The sequence below is a fragment of the Carcharhinus amblyrhynchos genome, chromosome 5 (genome assembly GCF_965287045.1).
Source record: "Carcharhinus amblyrhynchos chromosome 5, sCarAmb.v2.hapA, whole genome shotgun sequence".
Lineage (NCBI taxonomy): Eukaryota > Metazoa > Chordata > Chondrichthyes > Carcharhiniformes > Carcharhinidae > Carcharhinus > Carcharhinus amblyrhynchos.
In genome coordinates this window covers 15,986,104-16,002,601 of record NC_137328.1, presented here as the reverse complement: position 1 = coordinate 16,002,601, position 16,498 = coordinate 15,986,104, and the positions used below count along the sequence as shown (strand labels likewise).

Below are 16,498 nucleotides of genomic sequence, written 5' to 3'. Positions count from 1 at the left end.
GCGTTTTTGAATTTGATTCCTCCCTTTTTAAGTGGTGATGTATTTTTATTTCAACCCTTCAGTTTGGAGTGATCCGATTTTCTATTAATAACCTCATAGCAAACCCGATAAGGTAAAATAAGAGGATTGGTTTATTTTACACACACAAATCGCAGCAAGGCATTTCGCAACACTTATCCCTTCTGCATCCTTACACCAAAAGAGAGATAATGTAAAGAAAGAGGCACAAGGTAAGACCAATCCTAAATATGAGTTCTGGGTTTCACATGAGTCTAGAATCAAAAGCCCAATGATGCATTCCTTCAGAGATTGGCAACAGGAACTTGATCTCAAAATGAGGACTCCCACGAGGAGCAGAGGCATGAAGAGGTGAATTTGCCTCCACACAATCACAGAATCGTTATGGCCCAGGCCATTCAGCCCATTGTGTCAGCACTGGTTCCCCAAATGAGCATTATGACTTGGTGCCATTCTCCTGCCTTTGCCCCATAACCCTGCACATTGTTTTTATTTAAGTGACCATCCAATGCCCTTTTGAAGGTCCCAGTTGAACCTGCCTCCATTGCACTTCCAGGCAGTGCATTCCAGACTTGAACTGCTCACTGTGTGAAAAAGTTTCTTCTCATATCACGTTTACTACTTTTGCAAATCACATTAAACCTGTGCCCCCCCATTCTTGATCCTTAGACAAGCAACAACAGTTTCACCCTATCTACTCTGTCCAGCCCACTCATTATTTTGAACACCTCTATCAGATCTCCCCTTCACTTTCTTCTCTCCAAGAAGAACAATCTTAGCTTCTCCAATCTATCCTCATAACTGAAGTTTCTAGTCCCTGGAACCATTTTAGTATGCATCCAATGCATTCTCTCCATGTGCTTACATCCTTCCTATAGTATGATGCCCAGACTGTACATAATATTCCAGCTGAGATCTAACAAGTGTCTCATACAAGTTCAACATAACCTTGCTCTTGTATTCTAACCCACTATTAAAGCCCAGAATACTATATGCTTTACTCACTGCTCTCTCCACCTGTCCTGGCAAATTCATTGTTTCCTATTACTCAGCCAATTCTCTATCCACATGTTCCTACTATACTTTTCATTCCATGAGCTCCAACTCTGCTTGCACGTCTGTGCACTGGCACTGTATCAAAGAAGTCCATATGCACCACATCAACAGTATTACCCTCATTTGCCGTCTCTGTTAACTCTTTGGAAAACCCCAGCAAGTCTTATAGGCACTGATATGAGAGTTTTGCTGTTTCTGATATTGTACAGTGTAGATGAGGGCCAGATAACTTACCAGGACAGAGTTCTTTCTGCTGCTACCTATTGGACAGTAAAGTGGCTCACTGTTTAATAGAGGAGTCAGGATCCCTTTTGTTCTTGCAGATCTACTGGGCAAAATCTTCTGGCTGTTCACGTCAGCAGGATCTTCTGGTCCCATCAATGGCGCACCAAGCTGCAGATTTCCCTGTGGCGGGGGTACATGGATTCAATGGGATCCCATTGCTGGCCAATGGCAGGTCATCTCCCACTGCCGAGAAAGACACTGGGGGGGGGGGGGGGGGGGCGGCGGTAGAATCCCGCCCATCGTCTCCACTGGCCAGAGCTCTGTTGTAGAAATATAAAGGCTTTGTGGTGAATTTCTTTACAATTGTAAAATAATAATTTAGAAAACAGTCACATTGAAGTAGACATCTATATTTCCGTTCCTGAGTTCTGGATGGGAACTCTACCACCTCACCTGCTATGGAATCGGCATTTGTAAGACATGGGGGACTGTGCCCGGCAGAATGACCAAGGTGGGAGAGAAGAAGGGCTTTACTTGAGATAGGGTATTGAAAGTGTAAGTGAGGGTGTGACTCTGGGTATGATTCTTGGCAAATGGAGGTCCTATGTGTTAGGTAGTTGGAAATGTAAAAGTGCTGTTGGTCAGGGTCAGATGTAGAAAGAAGTACAATCTGAGTGCAGAAGGCTACGTAACACCAGAGGTGGCCTGATCTCTGTCATTTCCTTGTAACAAGTAAACATTACAAAGCACAGCAAAACTTTCACATTCTTTGCCAGCTTTGGAGTTCATAAGCAGATCTTTGTAAGTCACCCTGGACAAGTTCAAATTTTGGAAGTGGTTTCCAGTTGTGTACCAAATTAATGCCTTGCCGATGATGTTATTTATGCGGCAGAATAATGTGGCAATTGGATCTGCACTGCTACCTCCTGAAGTGACTCTAGCTGTTGATATTTGCCTCCACAGAAGATGTATTTGGGTACAAAGCCACAGCTTTTCATTTAATTGAAAATTTGACTCCCTTCTGTTTCCTACTTCACATGCTGGAATAATGAATTTGAAATTCAATGCTTTACTTGCTGCTGCCAGCCATGTTCTAGGTGAAAGCTCTACCCCCGTGCATTAGGAGGTCTTGAGTAGGGATCTTGTTCAATTTGGGAATCCGTATTAATACGTTGGGTTTTCCTGTAAGCAGGATTGTGATGTGTGGCTGGCTCGGGTGAACTGCAGTTAGCTATGCTATCATTCTCATCTTAGCATCTTTACTTTTTAAAAAGGAGGGAAAATAAGCTGTCCAGTGATACACGCACGGCAATCAGAAAAGCATGGACATGATAACAAGTCCAAACAAAAAGCTAACTGTAGTTGCTGGTTGAAGTGGAACAGGTGGTGATAGTAAGAATTTTTGACCCTCAGAGTAGAATCCTTTTAGGGAACTTGGCCACCTCTGCCAGTGAGATACCCATCCAGTTGTGATAGAGTTGGTTAGGACAGAGCCAACTCCTTGAACCATTTTTTTTCAAAAAAACAATACTTTATTTGTTCCATTTGTAGAAATACATCATATAACATTCCACATTTGTCATTGCATGAAGCAAAGTGCAATTCAGTCTCTTTTAGCAGTATTCAATGTGCTTTTCTACATTTGCAATGGCGTTCAATACTTACAGTCTACATTGTAATGTCAAACATGACATAACCTAAGGAAGTTTTACTCAGAGTACGGGGAACCCATGCAGTGAAGGTGCTGTCGGGGGGGTGTTTTTAGTTTTTGAATCCACATCGATGAAGGAACAGCAATGTGTTTTGAAGTCAGGATGGTGTGTAAATTGGAAGGCCATTATCCTCGGTGGCAGAGGTTACACGTTTGGAAGGTGATGCTGTATAAACCTTCATGCATCTTCTAAATGGTGTCCACTGTTGTTGCGGCTGTGTGGAGGGAGTGAATGTTGCTGGTGGTGGATGGTGTGCCAGTCAAGTTTTTTTAGTATTTGTGATTTTTTTAAAGTTTATTTATTAGTTCACATGCAGGCTTACATTAACACTGCAATGAACTTACTGTGAAACTCCCTGGTCTCCACACTCCGGCACACTTCAGGTACACTGAAGGAGAATTTAGCATGGCCAGTGCACCTAACCAGTACGTCTTTTGGACTGTGGGAGGAAACCGGAGCACCCAGAGGAAGCCCATGCAGACACGGGGAGAACATGCAGAGCAGACTCTACACAGACAGTGACCCATGGTGGGAATTGAACCCGGGTCCCTGGCACTGTGAGCAGCAGTGCCAACCACTGCGCCAACCTGCCACCCTATCAAAGCAGGCTGCTTTGTTTCAGAAGGTGTCAATGGATTGTGTTGCTGGAGCTGTACACATCCGAGCAAGTGGAAAGTATTCCCACTGAACATCCCCATCCTTGTTTGTGATGGGGATTCTCCAGTGCTGTTGAAAGTGAATGGCGTGTTGGCTGGAACGCCAAATTCTCCAGTATCATTTGCAGCGGAGCGGGTACAGACAAGATGGGAGAATCCTGCCCGAGATCACTTCCTGATTTGTGCCTTGTAATTGGCAGAGTCAGGAAATGAGCTACTCACTGCAGTGTCCCCAGGGTCTGACCTGCTCTTGTAACCACGGTACTCCTTTAACTGGTCTAGTTGGTCAGTAAGGATTCCCAAGATAAAGGCAAAATACTGTGGATGCTGGAATCTGAAATAAAAACAGAAAACACTGGAAAATCTCAGGAGGTCTGACAGCAACTGCGCAGAGAGAATAGACCCATGGATGACTCTTTGTCAGAGCTCTGCTGAGATTTCCCAGCATTTTCTGTTTCTGTGATCCTCAAGTGTTGACTTTGATGGTGGATATGCTATTACATTTCAAGAGAAAGTGTCGTTTGCCTGGCACACCCGTATGCCATGTAACTAAGAAGCTGTGAAGAAATTGGTGTTTTTAAACAAATTACGTTGGTCACTGCTACAGAAATTTCAGAAACAGAAAAGCTTAAACAGTGGGGCATCTTGGAAACTAAATTATAGAGAGGAGAGCACGTTTGGTGAGTGGAATTAGAGCAAGCTGCTCAAAATCTTATGGAGGAAGACATGGATCAGAGGCAGTATTACCTATCATTTGGTACTGCTTTTTAAATGACAATATGCTATTCAAAATATTTCTCAATGTAACAAGAGCAGCACGGTGACACAGTGGTTAGCACTGCTGCCTCACAGCGTCAGGGACCCGGGTTTCATTCCAGCACAGGGTGACTGTGTGTGGAGTTTGCACATTCTCCCTGTGTCTGCGTGGGTTTCCTCCGGGTGCTCTGGTTTCCTCCCACACTCCAAAGATGTGCGGGTTAGATTGATTGGCCATACTAAATTGTGCTTTAGTGTCAGGGGGATTAGCAGGGTAAAGATTTGGGGTTACGAGAGATAGGGCCTGGGTGGGATTGTTGTCGGTGCAGGCTTGTTCATCGTGTGGTGGAATATCTTTGCACCTTACCAAATGCACCCAGCTTCAGTCATTGCTTAAGTCTCCAGCTCCCACTTCTTCCACCGCGTCTTCAGGTTTATAAGCTCTGGATGACATAAACATGCACCCCTTCCCCCCCCCCCACTCCTCCCCACCCTCCCAATCTGCCCCACAGCCATATCCTGATACCTTTCTCATTCAGGTGGAACAGCAGCGAGAATGGTTTGATGAGGGTGTAGCACCATCATTTGATTTTTGCATTGGCAGCTGTCAGCCCAGCTTCTGACGCAGCTTGTCTTGGAGCACTGACTCTTAAACTCTTCCATTTGCAGACCACTCAGGCAGGTCAGAAGACCCTGCGGACCACCTGTTGGTCCTACCCCACCTCCTTTCACGAGCCACTGCAAAAGGAAAACCTCCTCCAACTGAACAGGGAAAATGGCAGTACTGTAATCAGCAGGAGATGGCTGGTTCCCAGCTGGAGAGCACCAGTCTCCTGTCAGGCTCCACACACTGTTGGTTCTTCCTGTTTGTATCAACCCCCACATGTTTTGAAAATCTAAAATCGCAGTTGTACGTTGGAACAGTTAGACAAATCTTCCTTACAAAACTACACTTCTTGCTTGTGCTTATCCCAATTTATGCTGCAAACTTGAGAAGCAGTCTGATGTCACATGAGTGACGGGGAGAGGGAATTCTGGCCTGGTTTTGTAAGGCCCTCGCCATGGCACTGCACAGTATTTTGGATGTGTCTGCTCACCATACTTTGAGAATCACTGTCTTGGAGGATAGATTAAAGTAAGAATCTGCACATAGTGAGACACAGGGCAGGAGTCACAGTGCAGTACCACTCACTGGAGGATAAGGTTGTACATAGTTCCATTGCAGAGGTCTCTTGAGGACTTTGGGACAACTTACAGAAGAAGGAGTATACAATGTGAAGTGCTTGGTGTAGTGACTGCAGAGTTTTTGGCAGACTTGTCAATGCTTGGCATGGAAATGTCAAGCACAGAGCTTTACAAAGAACTTGAAGCCTGTCTTATCCAGAGTGTAAATGGTGGCCAATTCCACACACTTGTGGACCAAACCATTTGGCAGCTTCCGGTGGCCGATGTCGCAGCTTCCCTTTTGAGGACAAGCAGTAGCCACCCAGTGGCTGAGTGCTGCACACTGCTGCCTTTATCACTCTAGGTAACACTGCACTAAGGGGACTTGCAGGATGTCACAGCAACCTGTCCTCCTAGCAGATTGCTACATGGGAATGGCATTGGCTCCATGGAGCACAAAGCTGTTATCCCTCGCTTGAAGACAGTATGCTTTTGTCCACTTGACCTTTAATGAGCCAACCCAGACTGCTACCTGCACCAAGATGGTATATCCAAATATGGGCATTCTAGGCCCATATAAAAGCAAAATACATTAGAAGGAATGGGGTAAAGCAGTTTAGAATATTTAAATTGCAATGTCGCCAGCTGAGATCTCCCAAGTGCTAATCTCATTTGTCTCTTTAATTTACCAACGGAGGACAGCAAGCTTCAGTATTACTAAAATAAAAGCAAAAGGCTAAAGTATTTTTCAGTTTTTTCCAACACTGGCTGTTTTTATTTCCGACATTGTTGTTGGTGGTGGCTTCCTGGGCTGAATGGCCTCCTTCTGTCCTGTAGAAATTCTATGAACTTGATTTTATCTCCAGTGAATTATATCTTCAGAACTTAAATCATTGAATCATTTGATTTATCATAACCAGCCTGGAAAGTGCCAAATGCATAAACACTCATTGCAGCAGCCACCTTCACACCTACTGGCAGTGTGCTCCATGGCTTTCTGTGAAGTTACAGTTGTGGCTGTAGCACGTGATGGATATCAGTGAGGATATTCATATCGAAACACAAATACTCGACACTCGCTGGCGTCGATGTAGGAAAATTACTGTCTGGACACACTGGGTGGATGTGGCCATCTGCTGAGACCCCTTCCCCTCCTTCTCCCTCTTCCTATAGGTTGCCCTACTCTGTGAGACCTCTGTTCATTCTTCAAGACATGCTTAATTGCAAGGGGGATGCCTGTTAATGTGCCTGTGTATGTGCAGAAGCCAAGAAGTCAGCATAGACTCTTCGGGCAACTGCCAAACCACTCCCTGTATACGTGGTAACTTGCCCCAAACCTTTGTGGAATCATAGCAACAGCCAGAAGAAATCAGCCATCAATGGACCTGTAAATAGTTGCTGATCCTTTTTTTTTGAAATAGCATTGGTAGCGGATCCTTCCGTCTGCTGAACACAAGCTCAGTTGAGGTTGAAAAGGCATTAGCTACAGCACTGAACCCCAGCATGATACAGCTGATGTCAGAGCAGCATTGCACACTGGATATCGTGATCTGCCTGCTCAATATCCTTCTGGTTTAATGCTTACGCCAATATGGTGTCTGGGATCATTTATCCCACAATACCTGCAAATGTTTTTGGAACATTTTGGGCACTCAAACCCCACCCCCTCCACCACAAAAAAAAATGGGTACTAGAAAGCTCAATTTCTGACCTGTTGTCTTTGGAATATTTCCAGTATGGTGAGTATTGCTTTAATGAGTTGGATAAAGTTGGCTTTTGAGAGGTGTTGCACTCTGCTGTGATGAAAGTTTTTCCGATGTGAGCTGTCCCTGGATAGATCGTCGGTACCAATGTGCAGCTTCCAACCACACATCATTCCAGAAGAATTTGTGCACAGTGGCACAGCGGTTAGCACTGCTGCCTGGGACCTGGGTTCAGTTCCCAGCTTGGGTCATTGTCCGTGTGGAGTCTGCACATTCTCCCCATGTCAGGGTGGGTTTGCTCCGGTTTCCTCCCACAGTCTGAAAGATGCGCCAGTTAGAACAAAGAACAACACAGCACGGAAAACAGGCCCTTCGACCCAACGAGCCCGCGCTGCCATCTTAACAATGCATTTTTCCTACACCACCCTTGACCTGTGTCTATGCTTATGGTACCCCCATTGGAAACCAGATTCAGGGGAGAATAATTTAGGGACAGTTTGTTACACCAATCAGCCTAAGAGCACATCTTTGGGGTGTGGGAGGAAACCCATGCAACCACAGGGAGAATGCGCAAACTCCCACAGACACAGGCCCAAATCCATGTATCTGCACAGCTAACAGTGATAGTCACTGAGCTGTTGTGGTGCCCATCTGCTGGTGCAGTTTTAAGCATACACAAACGACGCGAAGTACTAGGTCACTCTTGAACATCCAAGAGCAGCCCACGCACGACCCACCGTGTGCATGCCCCTTGTTAGACAACAAGGTGGACCGACGCAAGGTTGATTGGCCATGCTAAAATTTCCCCCAGTGTACCCAAACAGGCATCGGAGTGTGGCACCTGGGGGATTTTCACAGTAACTTCATCGCAGTGTTAATGTAAGTCTATTTGTAACTAATAAATCAACTTAAAAGAATTTAACAACCTGGGAATGATTGCCTACAAACCCACACTCATTTTGAGAAGTTTCTTTTCCCTTCTGTTTCCCGTCAAGCTCATTTACTCAACTCGTGGTGCTGTGGCAGTGTCACCAAAGTGGTAACCCCATGGATTAGGGCCTGCTGTAGGGGCACAAGTTCAAATCCCACAACGGCAGCTGGTGTAATTTTAAATTCAATTCATAAAATCTGGAATATAAAGCTAATCTCAATAATAATGACCACAGAATTAAAAACCCACTAATGCTGTTAAGAGAAGGAAATCTGTTAACCGTACCTGGTCTGGCCTACAGACCCACAGCAATCTGGTTGACTCTTAACTGCCCTCTGGAATGGCCTAGCAAGCCACTCAGTGCAGGGGTGATGAGGGCTGGGCCTTGCCAGTGACACGCACATTCCAGGGAAGAATAACTAACTTGCAGACTGCTGACAGACTGCTGACAGGCATGGCTTTAAATTAAGGGGGGGGTAGTTATAGGACGGATGTCAGGGGTAGGTTCTTTACCCAGAGGGTGGTGAGGGATTGGAATGCCCTGCCTGCTGCAGTTGTAAATGCGCCTAGTTTGGGGGCGTTTAAGAGATCCGTGGATAGGTTTATGGACGAAAAGGGATTGGTTTAGGTTAGTGGGTCATTGTTTTGTAACTGGTCGGCGCAACATCGTGGGCCGAAGGGCCTGTTCTGCGCTGTAATGTTCTATGTTCTATGTTCTATGAAACAAATCCTGCGCTGAACCAGCTCAATCTGACAGTGCTTTAAAACATTAACCTTTTACTTAAAAATACTCCTTGATACATTGATGTTGTAAATGATGCAGTTGAATGGATTTATCACAGAAAAAATGTATTTTTAAATGTCAATTCATGGCCTATGAGGAGAAAGAACCCGTAGGCCATTTAATCCTTTAAGCCTATTCTGCCTAACTCAATATATTGACCTTTGCATCCCTCATGTTAATCAATAAGTATCAGCAGTCTTAGATTTAACATTAAAGTTAACAATCTGGCATCAATTGCCATTTGCAGGAGAATGTTCCATACTTATACCATCCTTTCCATGTCCTTCAGTAGAGGGAATCTACCATCCTTACACTGGTCTGCACATATTTCCAGATCCACAACAATGGTCGGAATTTTACCGCCTTGCCTGCCCTGGAATTGCGGCAGGCGAGGGCTCACAGAATGGAATTCTCCGTTGGTCTCTGGCAGGATTTTATGGGCCTTGCCCGAACAGGGCCATAAAATCCCGGCCAGTATCAATGACCTTTAGCTGTCCTCTGAAAAGGCAGGTTGAAAAGGTCAACTTGATGTCAGCGGAGAGACATTGACCAGAATTCTCACCGGCGGGATTCTCCTGTTCTGCCGGCAGTGCATTCCCGCCCTCGGCTTTCCTGTCGGCATGGGGTGACGTCAGTAGGAATTCCCATTGACAGCAACGGGACCAGGGAATCCTGACGCTAGCAAACAACGCACCACCTCCCGCCAGCAGGAAACACGCGGCTGGGAGGCCGGAGAATCTCGCCCCAGCGGCTGGGAAGGGGATGAAAGCTGCGTCAAGGGAGCTGTGGGAGCCAAAGATTATAATCGATTTCTGAATATTGAGCTGTAGGAATTTTGAAATTCTTTCGAGACTTGGTGACGATGACATTTACCAAGTATGGTAGGATACCTAACAAACTAATCTTCATGGTGTCAGCCCTGTGCTAGTAAGTTTCGTAGGCCATAGATCATCAAACCCTACAGTGCAGAAAGAGGCCCTTCGGCCCATCAAGTCTGCACTGACCACAATCCCACCCAGGCCCTTCCCCCATATCCCTACATATTTTACCCACTAATCCCTCTAACCTAAGCATCTTAGGACACTAAGGGGCAATTTTTTTTAGCTTGGCCAATCAACCTAACCTGCACATCTTTGGAATTTTTTTTGTCTTTTTCATTTTTGGACACCTTTTTCAATTTGGAAATGCCCACTTTACCCACCACTGTTACTTTTGGAGCTGCATGTGACTTGAGAGGAAGTAATCGTTCAAGGAGGAGGTCTAATAAAATCAATATTGTTTTGCAAAACACATTGTGAATGCACACCAGGTCACAATGCACCAGCCTTTGAGATTGTCCTTCCTTGCCACTTTGCGGTCATTGCACTTGTTTGTAACTTTTTTTAAGTGAGATTAGTAGATGCGACTTTTTATTCCCCCCCCCCTTAGGTGAAAATGAAATCCTCGCCAATCTACACAAGATTGCAAGCAAGAATAAAATCTGGAGGTCTTACATTGGAATGGGCTATTACAACTGTTCAGTACCGCAAGCAATTCTCCGCAACTTGCTGGAAAATTCGGGATGGTAATACAAAAGTTTTTTTCATTTCAAATGTACTCCTAAATGATCTAAATTTGGCAGTGATTGATCCCTAATGGTTAAATGTACAGAAGCATGTGCCTGCAGTGTGCTGAGACACAGTGACCGGAGGATCTCAGGGTTGACCCCGTCATATCTGACTGACCTCAACCGAGTAGTAATTGGAATTTGCTGCTCTGGATTAGTGCCTAGTGGTTCCTGTTCCTGATTTTGTTTTCAAGAAGCCCTGTTTACCGGTGTATTTATTTCTCTTGACTCATCTCCCAAATATAGAAGGCTAGTCAGGACATAAGGGGAAGAACGACCGGTGGCTTTCTCTGTTCCGAAGGGAGGCCAGGACTGATAGAACCTGTATTGAGTCCAGACAACATCATATTTTCACTGGATATGAATCCAATCAGCCTCAGTGGCTACTGTTTGATAGCGTATGACTGGGATGCATCACCATGTGGTACACAAGAGCAGGTAAATTATCCAGTGGAATGTCTAATGGAGGTCACCTGGATGTAAGGAAAGATAGATTTGCTATAGAGGGGGACAGGTTTAATAATTTAATACCTGGGACGGAGGGATTGGCCTGAGTAATCATTACATAGACACATAGTCTTTATTCCCTGAAGTTTAGAACAGGCTTGTCCAATGTAAGGTCAGATGTAGCTCCTGAAACTGTTATTGAAATTCCTAACACACACACACACACACACACACACACACACTGGGATTTTCTGACCACGTTCACTTCCAAGGCTGTAAAATCCCACCCGAGGTCAATGGATCTCGCCCACTACGATTCCCATGGTGAACAGGACGTTAAAATTCCGCCCTTAGTCTTTTGCACTCAGTATTAACTCGTACCCAAACGTGCACATTGGGTGGGATTTTACCGCCTTGCTCATCCTGAGGTTAATGGATCTTTCCATGGTTCCAATTCCTGTGGCGGGTGGGGTGGTAAAATTCTGGTCATTCCCTTTCTTATATAATTCCCATATACACTGTCAGTATGGCGGCACAGTGGTTAGCACTGCTGCCTCACAGCGCCAGGGACCCGCGTTCAATTCCAGCCTGTGTGAAGTTTGCACTTTCTCCCCCTGGCTGCATGGGTTTCCTCCAGGTACTCTGGTTTCCTCCCACAGAGTAAAGATGTGCAGGTTATGTGAATTGGCCATGTTAAATTGTCCCTTTGAGTCCGACATGTGTCGGTTAGAGGATTAGCGGGGTAAGTATGTGGGGTTACGGGGTAGTGGGTCTGGGTAAGACGTTCTATCAAGGAGTCGGTGCTGACTCAATGGGCTAAATGGCCACACTCTGTACTGTAGGGATTCTGATTCCAACGTCTCCTCCCCAGGCCCTTCAAAACCTCTATCTGGGCCCAATGTCCCTGATCCCCTGGACTCCAGTTCTGCTGTTGCTTGACTCCTTGGGTTCCAGCCTGCCATACCTTTGTGCCTCTTGGCCAGGAAGTCTTCAGCACCCTTACCAATGTCAGTGTTCACTGCTTCATCAGTCGGGGGCTGTTTCACTCCCACATTTGCTGCTGCTAATACTGCCTATGATTAGAGGGGCAGCAGAATGCTGAATCTCCCATTGAAATTCATCTCTTCGACTGGAATTTTGAAACTGTCTCACTGCTGCATAGATCGGCTTCACAGGCTGCATCCGGCCTGCAGGCCACACACTGGACAATCATCGAAACCATAGAATCCCCACAGTGCAGCAGGAAGCCATTTGGCCCATCAAGCCCACACCAATTCTGACAGAGCATTCCACCAGGCCCTTTCCCTGCATCCGCCCCTAATCTTTAAATTTTGCAATACTGAGACTGGAATTTTCCCGGCACCAATTCCGGGGGCAGGCGAGGCTTGCTGAATGGCATTCTGTGTTGGCCTCAGGCAGGAACGTGGGAAACTCGGTTGGACGTGCCAGTAAAATTCCTCCCTAAGTGACCAGTCCACGTATTTGGACTGTGGGAGGAAACTGGAGCAGCCGGAGGACAGACATAAGGAGAATGTCTAAACTCCTCACAGTCACCCGAGGCCATTATCAAACCTGGGTCCCTAGTGCTATGAGGCAGCAGTGCTAACCCCCACTCGAATGCCCAGACTGGTGTGTTTGTGGCTGTATCTCAGGGAATTTTTCTCTTTTGCTTTTTAGTGTAATGGTGTTCTGTTTTTTGGGGGTTTTTTGGAATGTTAGCATTGCTGGATAGGCCAGCATTTATTGACCCATCCCCAAATGCCCTTGAGAAGGTGCTGGTGAGCTACCTTCCTGAATCTCTGTAGACAACAGTACCATTAGGGAGAGAGTTCCAGGATTTTAATCTGGCAACGAAGAAGGATCAGCAATACATTTCCAAGTCAGGATAGTATGTGGCTTGGAGTGAACCTGCAAGTGGTGGAGTTAGAACATAAGAACATAAGAAATAGGAGCAGTTGCCACCTTTATTCTGTTTGATGCTAGAAGTCGCAAGTTTTGAAGGTGCTGTTGAAGGAGCCTTGGCGATATGGGGCAGAAAGTAAAATTTCCAAAGGTATTTTTGTGAGGGGGAGATCATAGAATCATAGAATCCCTACAGTACAGAAGGAGGCCATTCGCCCCATTGATTCCGTACCGAACACAATCCCATGCCCTATGCTGGTACCTCATTTACCCTGCTAATCCCCTGACAAAGGGTGAATTTATCATGGCCATGCAACCTAACCTGCATGTTTTTGGATTGTGGAAGAAAACCGGACACTCGGAGGAAACCCACGCAGACATGGGGAGAAGATGCAAACTTCACACTGACAGTGACCGAGGCTGGAATTGAACACAAGTTCCTGGCGCTCTGAGGCTACCGCACCACCACTGTGCCACCATGCCACCAATGGTGATGTAGTGGTAATGTCACTGATAATCCTGATGCCTAGTCTAACACTCCCAGGGGCATGTGGTAAAATCCCATCTTATAAAATCAAAGAATTTATAAATGAATAGAATCTGGAATTGACTGTTGGTTTCAGTAATGTTGAACTTGAAACTATCCATCGATTATTGTAAAAACCCATCTGGTTCAGTAATGCCTTTAGGGAAGGAAATTTGCTGGCTTTACCTGGTCTGGCCTACGTGTGACTCCAGAGCCGCAGCAATGTAGTTGATCCTTAACTGCCCCCTGAAATGGCCTAGCAAGTCACTCAGTTCAAGGGCATTTCGAGACGGGTAATGAATTCCGGCCTTGCCAGTGACATCCACGTCCCAGAGAGAAACTTGAAGACTTATGTTCAAGAGGGTTTTAGTTTCTGATTGGTGAATAATGTCTTTGAAACCATGTTCCTTTTCTCAGCCACATGCTTCTAATCACAAGACCAATGTAGTATGATGTAAATATTAACTTGACTGGCTGACAAATGTAAGTAACTGGTTACTAAGTGGTATTTGTTCTGTTGCATCAACCATACTTGTCTTCTTGTTTGTTAAGAAACTCAAACTCAATCCTCTGACTCCCAGTGGACCAACCCATCCCCAGTATGCCTTTCATTATAAACTAATCTTAATGTTTACAATTGGAAAAGTCTATTAATCCAGGTTTAGATACTGAATTTAATTATTTCTCTTAGCCACTCAGTCTGTGTGGACAGTATTATTCTTTCTGATATTGGAAACATGTGACGATCTTTAGAAATCTCACTGTATGGTCTGACTGACAAATAGCTTGATTGCAGTATCTATTTGGTTAAGACACATGGTGTTGAAGGGAAGGGCAGTGTAAATTTACAGTGCCATGCAATGGTCAAAATCCTGTTTGATTTTGTTGGCTACTGGGCTAGGCTTGTGCCATTTGTTTGTTCCCCAGCTGGCCATGTTATTTTCTCAGAGCTGAGTGGGTGAAGATAAAAAAAGTCAGGATAGACCTCCAGCTATGTGCTGCTTTCTGCGGGGCAGTGCCATTTGTGAATGTTATCCATTTGTGCGTGTAGCTTATTCATTCGTGGGACATGGGCACGGCTGCCAGGCCAGCATTTATTGCCCATCCCTAGTTGCCCAAGGGCAATTGAGAGTCAACCACATTGCCGTGGCTCTGGAGTCACGTGTAGGCCAGACCAGGTAAGGCTGACAGGTTTCCTTCCCTAAAGGACATGAGTGAACCAGATAGGTTTTTCCGACAATCAATAATAGTTTCATGATCGTTAGTAGATTCTTAATTCCAGATAGATTTCATTGAATTCAAATTCCATCATCTGCCATGATGGGATTTGAACCTGGGTTGACAGAACATTAGCTGAGTTTCTGAATTAATAGTCTAGCGATAATATCACCTCAGGCATCACCTCCCCTGCTGACTAAATGCAGTCAATGGAAACACTGTCCCATCATCTAGACAAATAGGACTGAGTTTTCCCAACTTGGGGAGGTGGGTTTGAAGGTAGTGACCCTGGAAAACAGTGGAGCACCAGCCGTACCATGCAAAGCCATTGCCACATTTGTAATATTCCTTGTGACTCCTCGAAGTTACAATTTGGATCTGTGACGCTGACAAAGGTAACCTTTCCTGCCTCACCCTTCTCAACCTGTCTGCAGCTTTTGATTATAGTTGACCACGTATCATTGTCTAATGCCTCCTCACTGTCACCCAGCAGGGGGGACTGCTCTCTGCTGCTTCTAATCATATCTATCTAAACATAGACAGAGAATCATTTGCAGTGGCATAATTAAAGACCCCATGCACTCCAGAAGGTCTTCTATCTCCTTCCATCGGGAAAAAGATACAAAAATTGAAAAAAAACCCACAGATTCAAGAACAGCTTCTTTCCTACTGCCATCAGACCTACCATATATTAAGCTGATCTTTCTCCACACCCTATCTGTGACTTTCTAAAAGTTCATTCTGTGGGACATGGACATCGCTGGCTGGCCAGCATTTATTGCCCATCCCTAGCTGCCCGAGGGTCAACCACATTGCTGTGACTCTGGAGTCACATGTAGACCAGACTGGGTACGGAAGGTAGATTTCTTTCCCTAAAGGACATTAATAAATCAGATGAGTTTTTTTGACAATGGACAATGATTTCATGGTCATCGGTGGACTCTTAATTCCAGATTTTTTTTACTGCATTCAAATTCTACCATCTGCCACGGCGGGATTTGACTGCAACACTATGGGCAGGGTTTTCCAGACACACTCACCCTAGAATGGAAAATCCGCCTGAAGCCAACAGACCCTAGTATGGTCCGTGTCCCACCCGCTGCGATTCCTATGATGGGTGGGAAGGGAAAGTTCTACCTGTATTCTGCACCCTAACCTTTCCTTCTTCCCTATGTACTCTGAATGGTATGTTTTGTCTGTATAGCGCACAAGGAACATTACTGTTCATTGTGTCCCAATACATGAGACAGTAATAAATCAATCAATGTTCCTGCTCCTACACAGTTACCTCTGGCTTTCCCTAGCTATCCTCTCTCTCACCTCCTATTTCTCATCCACATGCTGCTCCTTGGTGACATCATCAGCATTAGTTTTCATATGTCTGCTAACGACACCCAGCTCTACCTCACCAAATCCTCGCTTGTTCCTCTCCACTGATGCGGAACACAGACTGTTTATCTGACATTTATTATTTGATCAGCAGAAATATCCTTCAGTTTTAAATATTGCGAAGACTGAAGCCAAAATTTCCGGCTCCTCAGCTACTAACGCCGTCCCTCTCCCTGGCAATGGGGCTGAGGTTAAGCCAGTCTGTTCGTAACCTTGGTGTCACATTTGATTCCAAGGTGAGTTTCCGAACTCGTTCATGGTATCATTAAGACTGTCTGTCTATCTCCCATGTATTGTCTATCTCATTTTGACTGCTGCTGAAAGCTTCATTCATGCAGTTGTGACCTCTCAACTTGATTGTTCCAACCTCTCGCATTCTAACTTCGAGGTTATCCAATGCTCTGT

At 45.3% G+C, this 16,498-nt stretch overlaps 1 protein-coding gene across 1 annotated transcript in view; it reads left to right on the top strand.

Annotated features, from left to right (window-relative positions):
• Window positions 1-16,498, top strand: part of gldc (glycine dehydrogenase (decarboxylating)) — a 142,345-nt gene that overhangs the window by 15,322 nt on the left and 110,525 nt on the right. Inside the window, exon 3 of the mRNA XM_080188494.1 lies at window positions 10,434-10,569. Coding sequence (XP_080044620.1) covers window positions 10,434-10,569 — 136 coding nt within the window. The remainder of the gene's footprint in view (window positions 1-10,433; window positions 10,570-16,498) is intronic.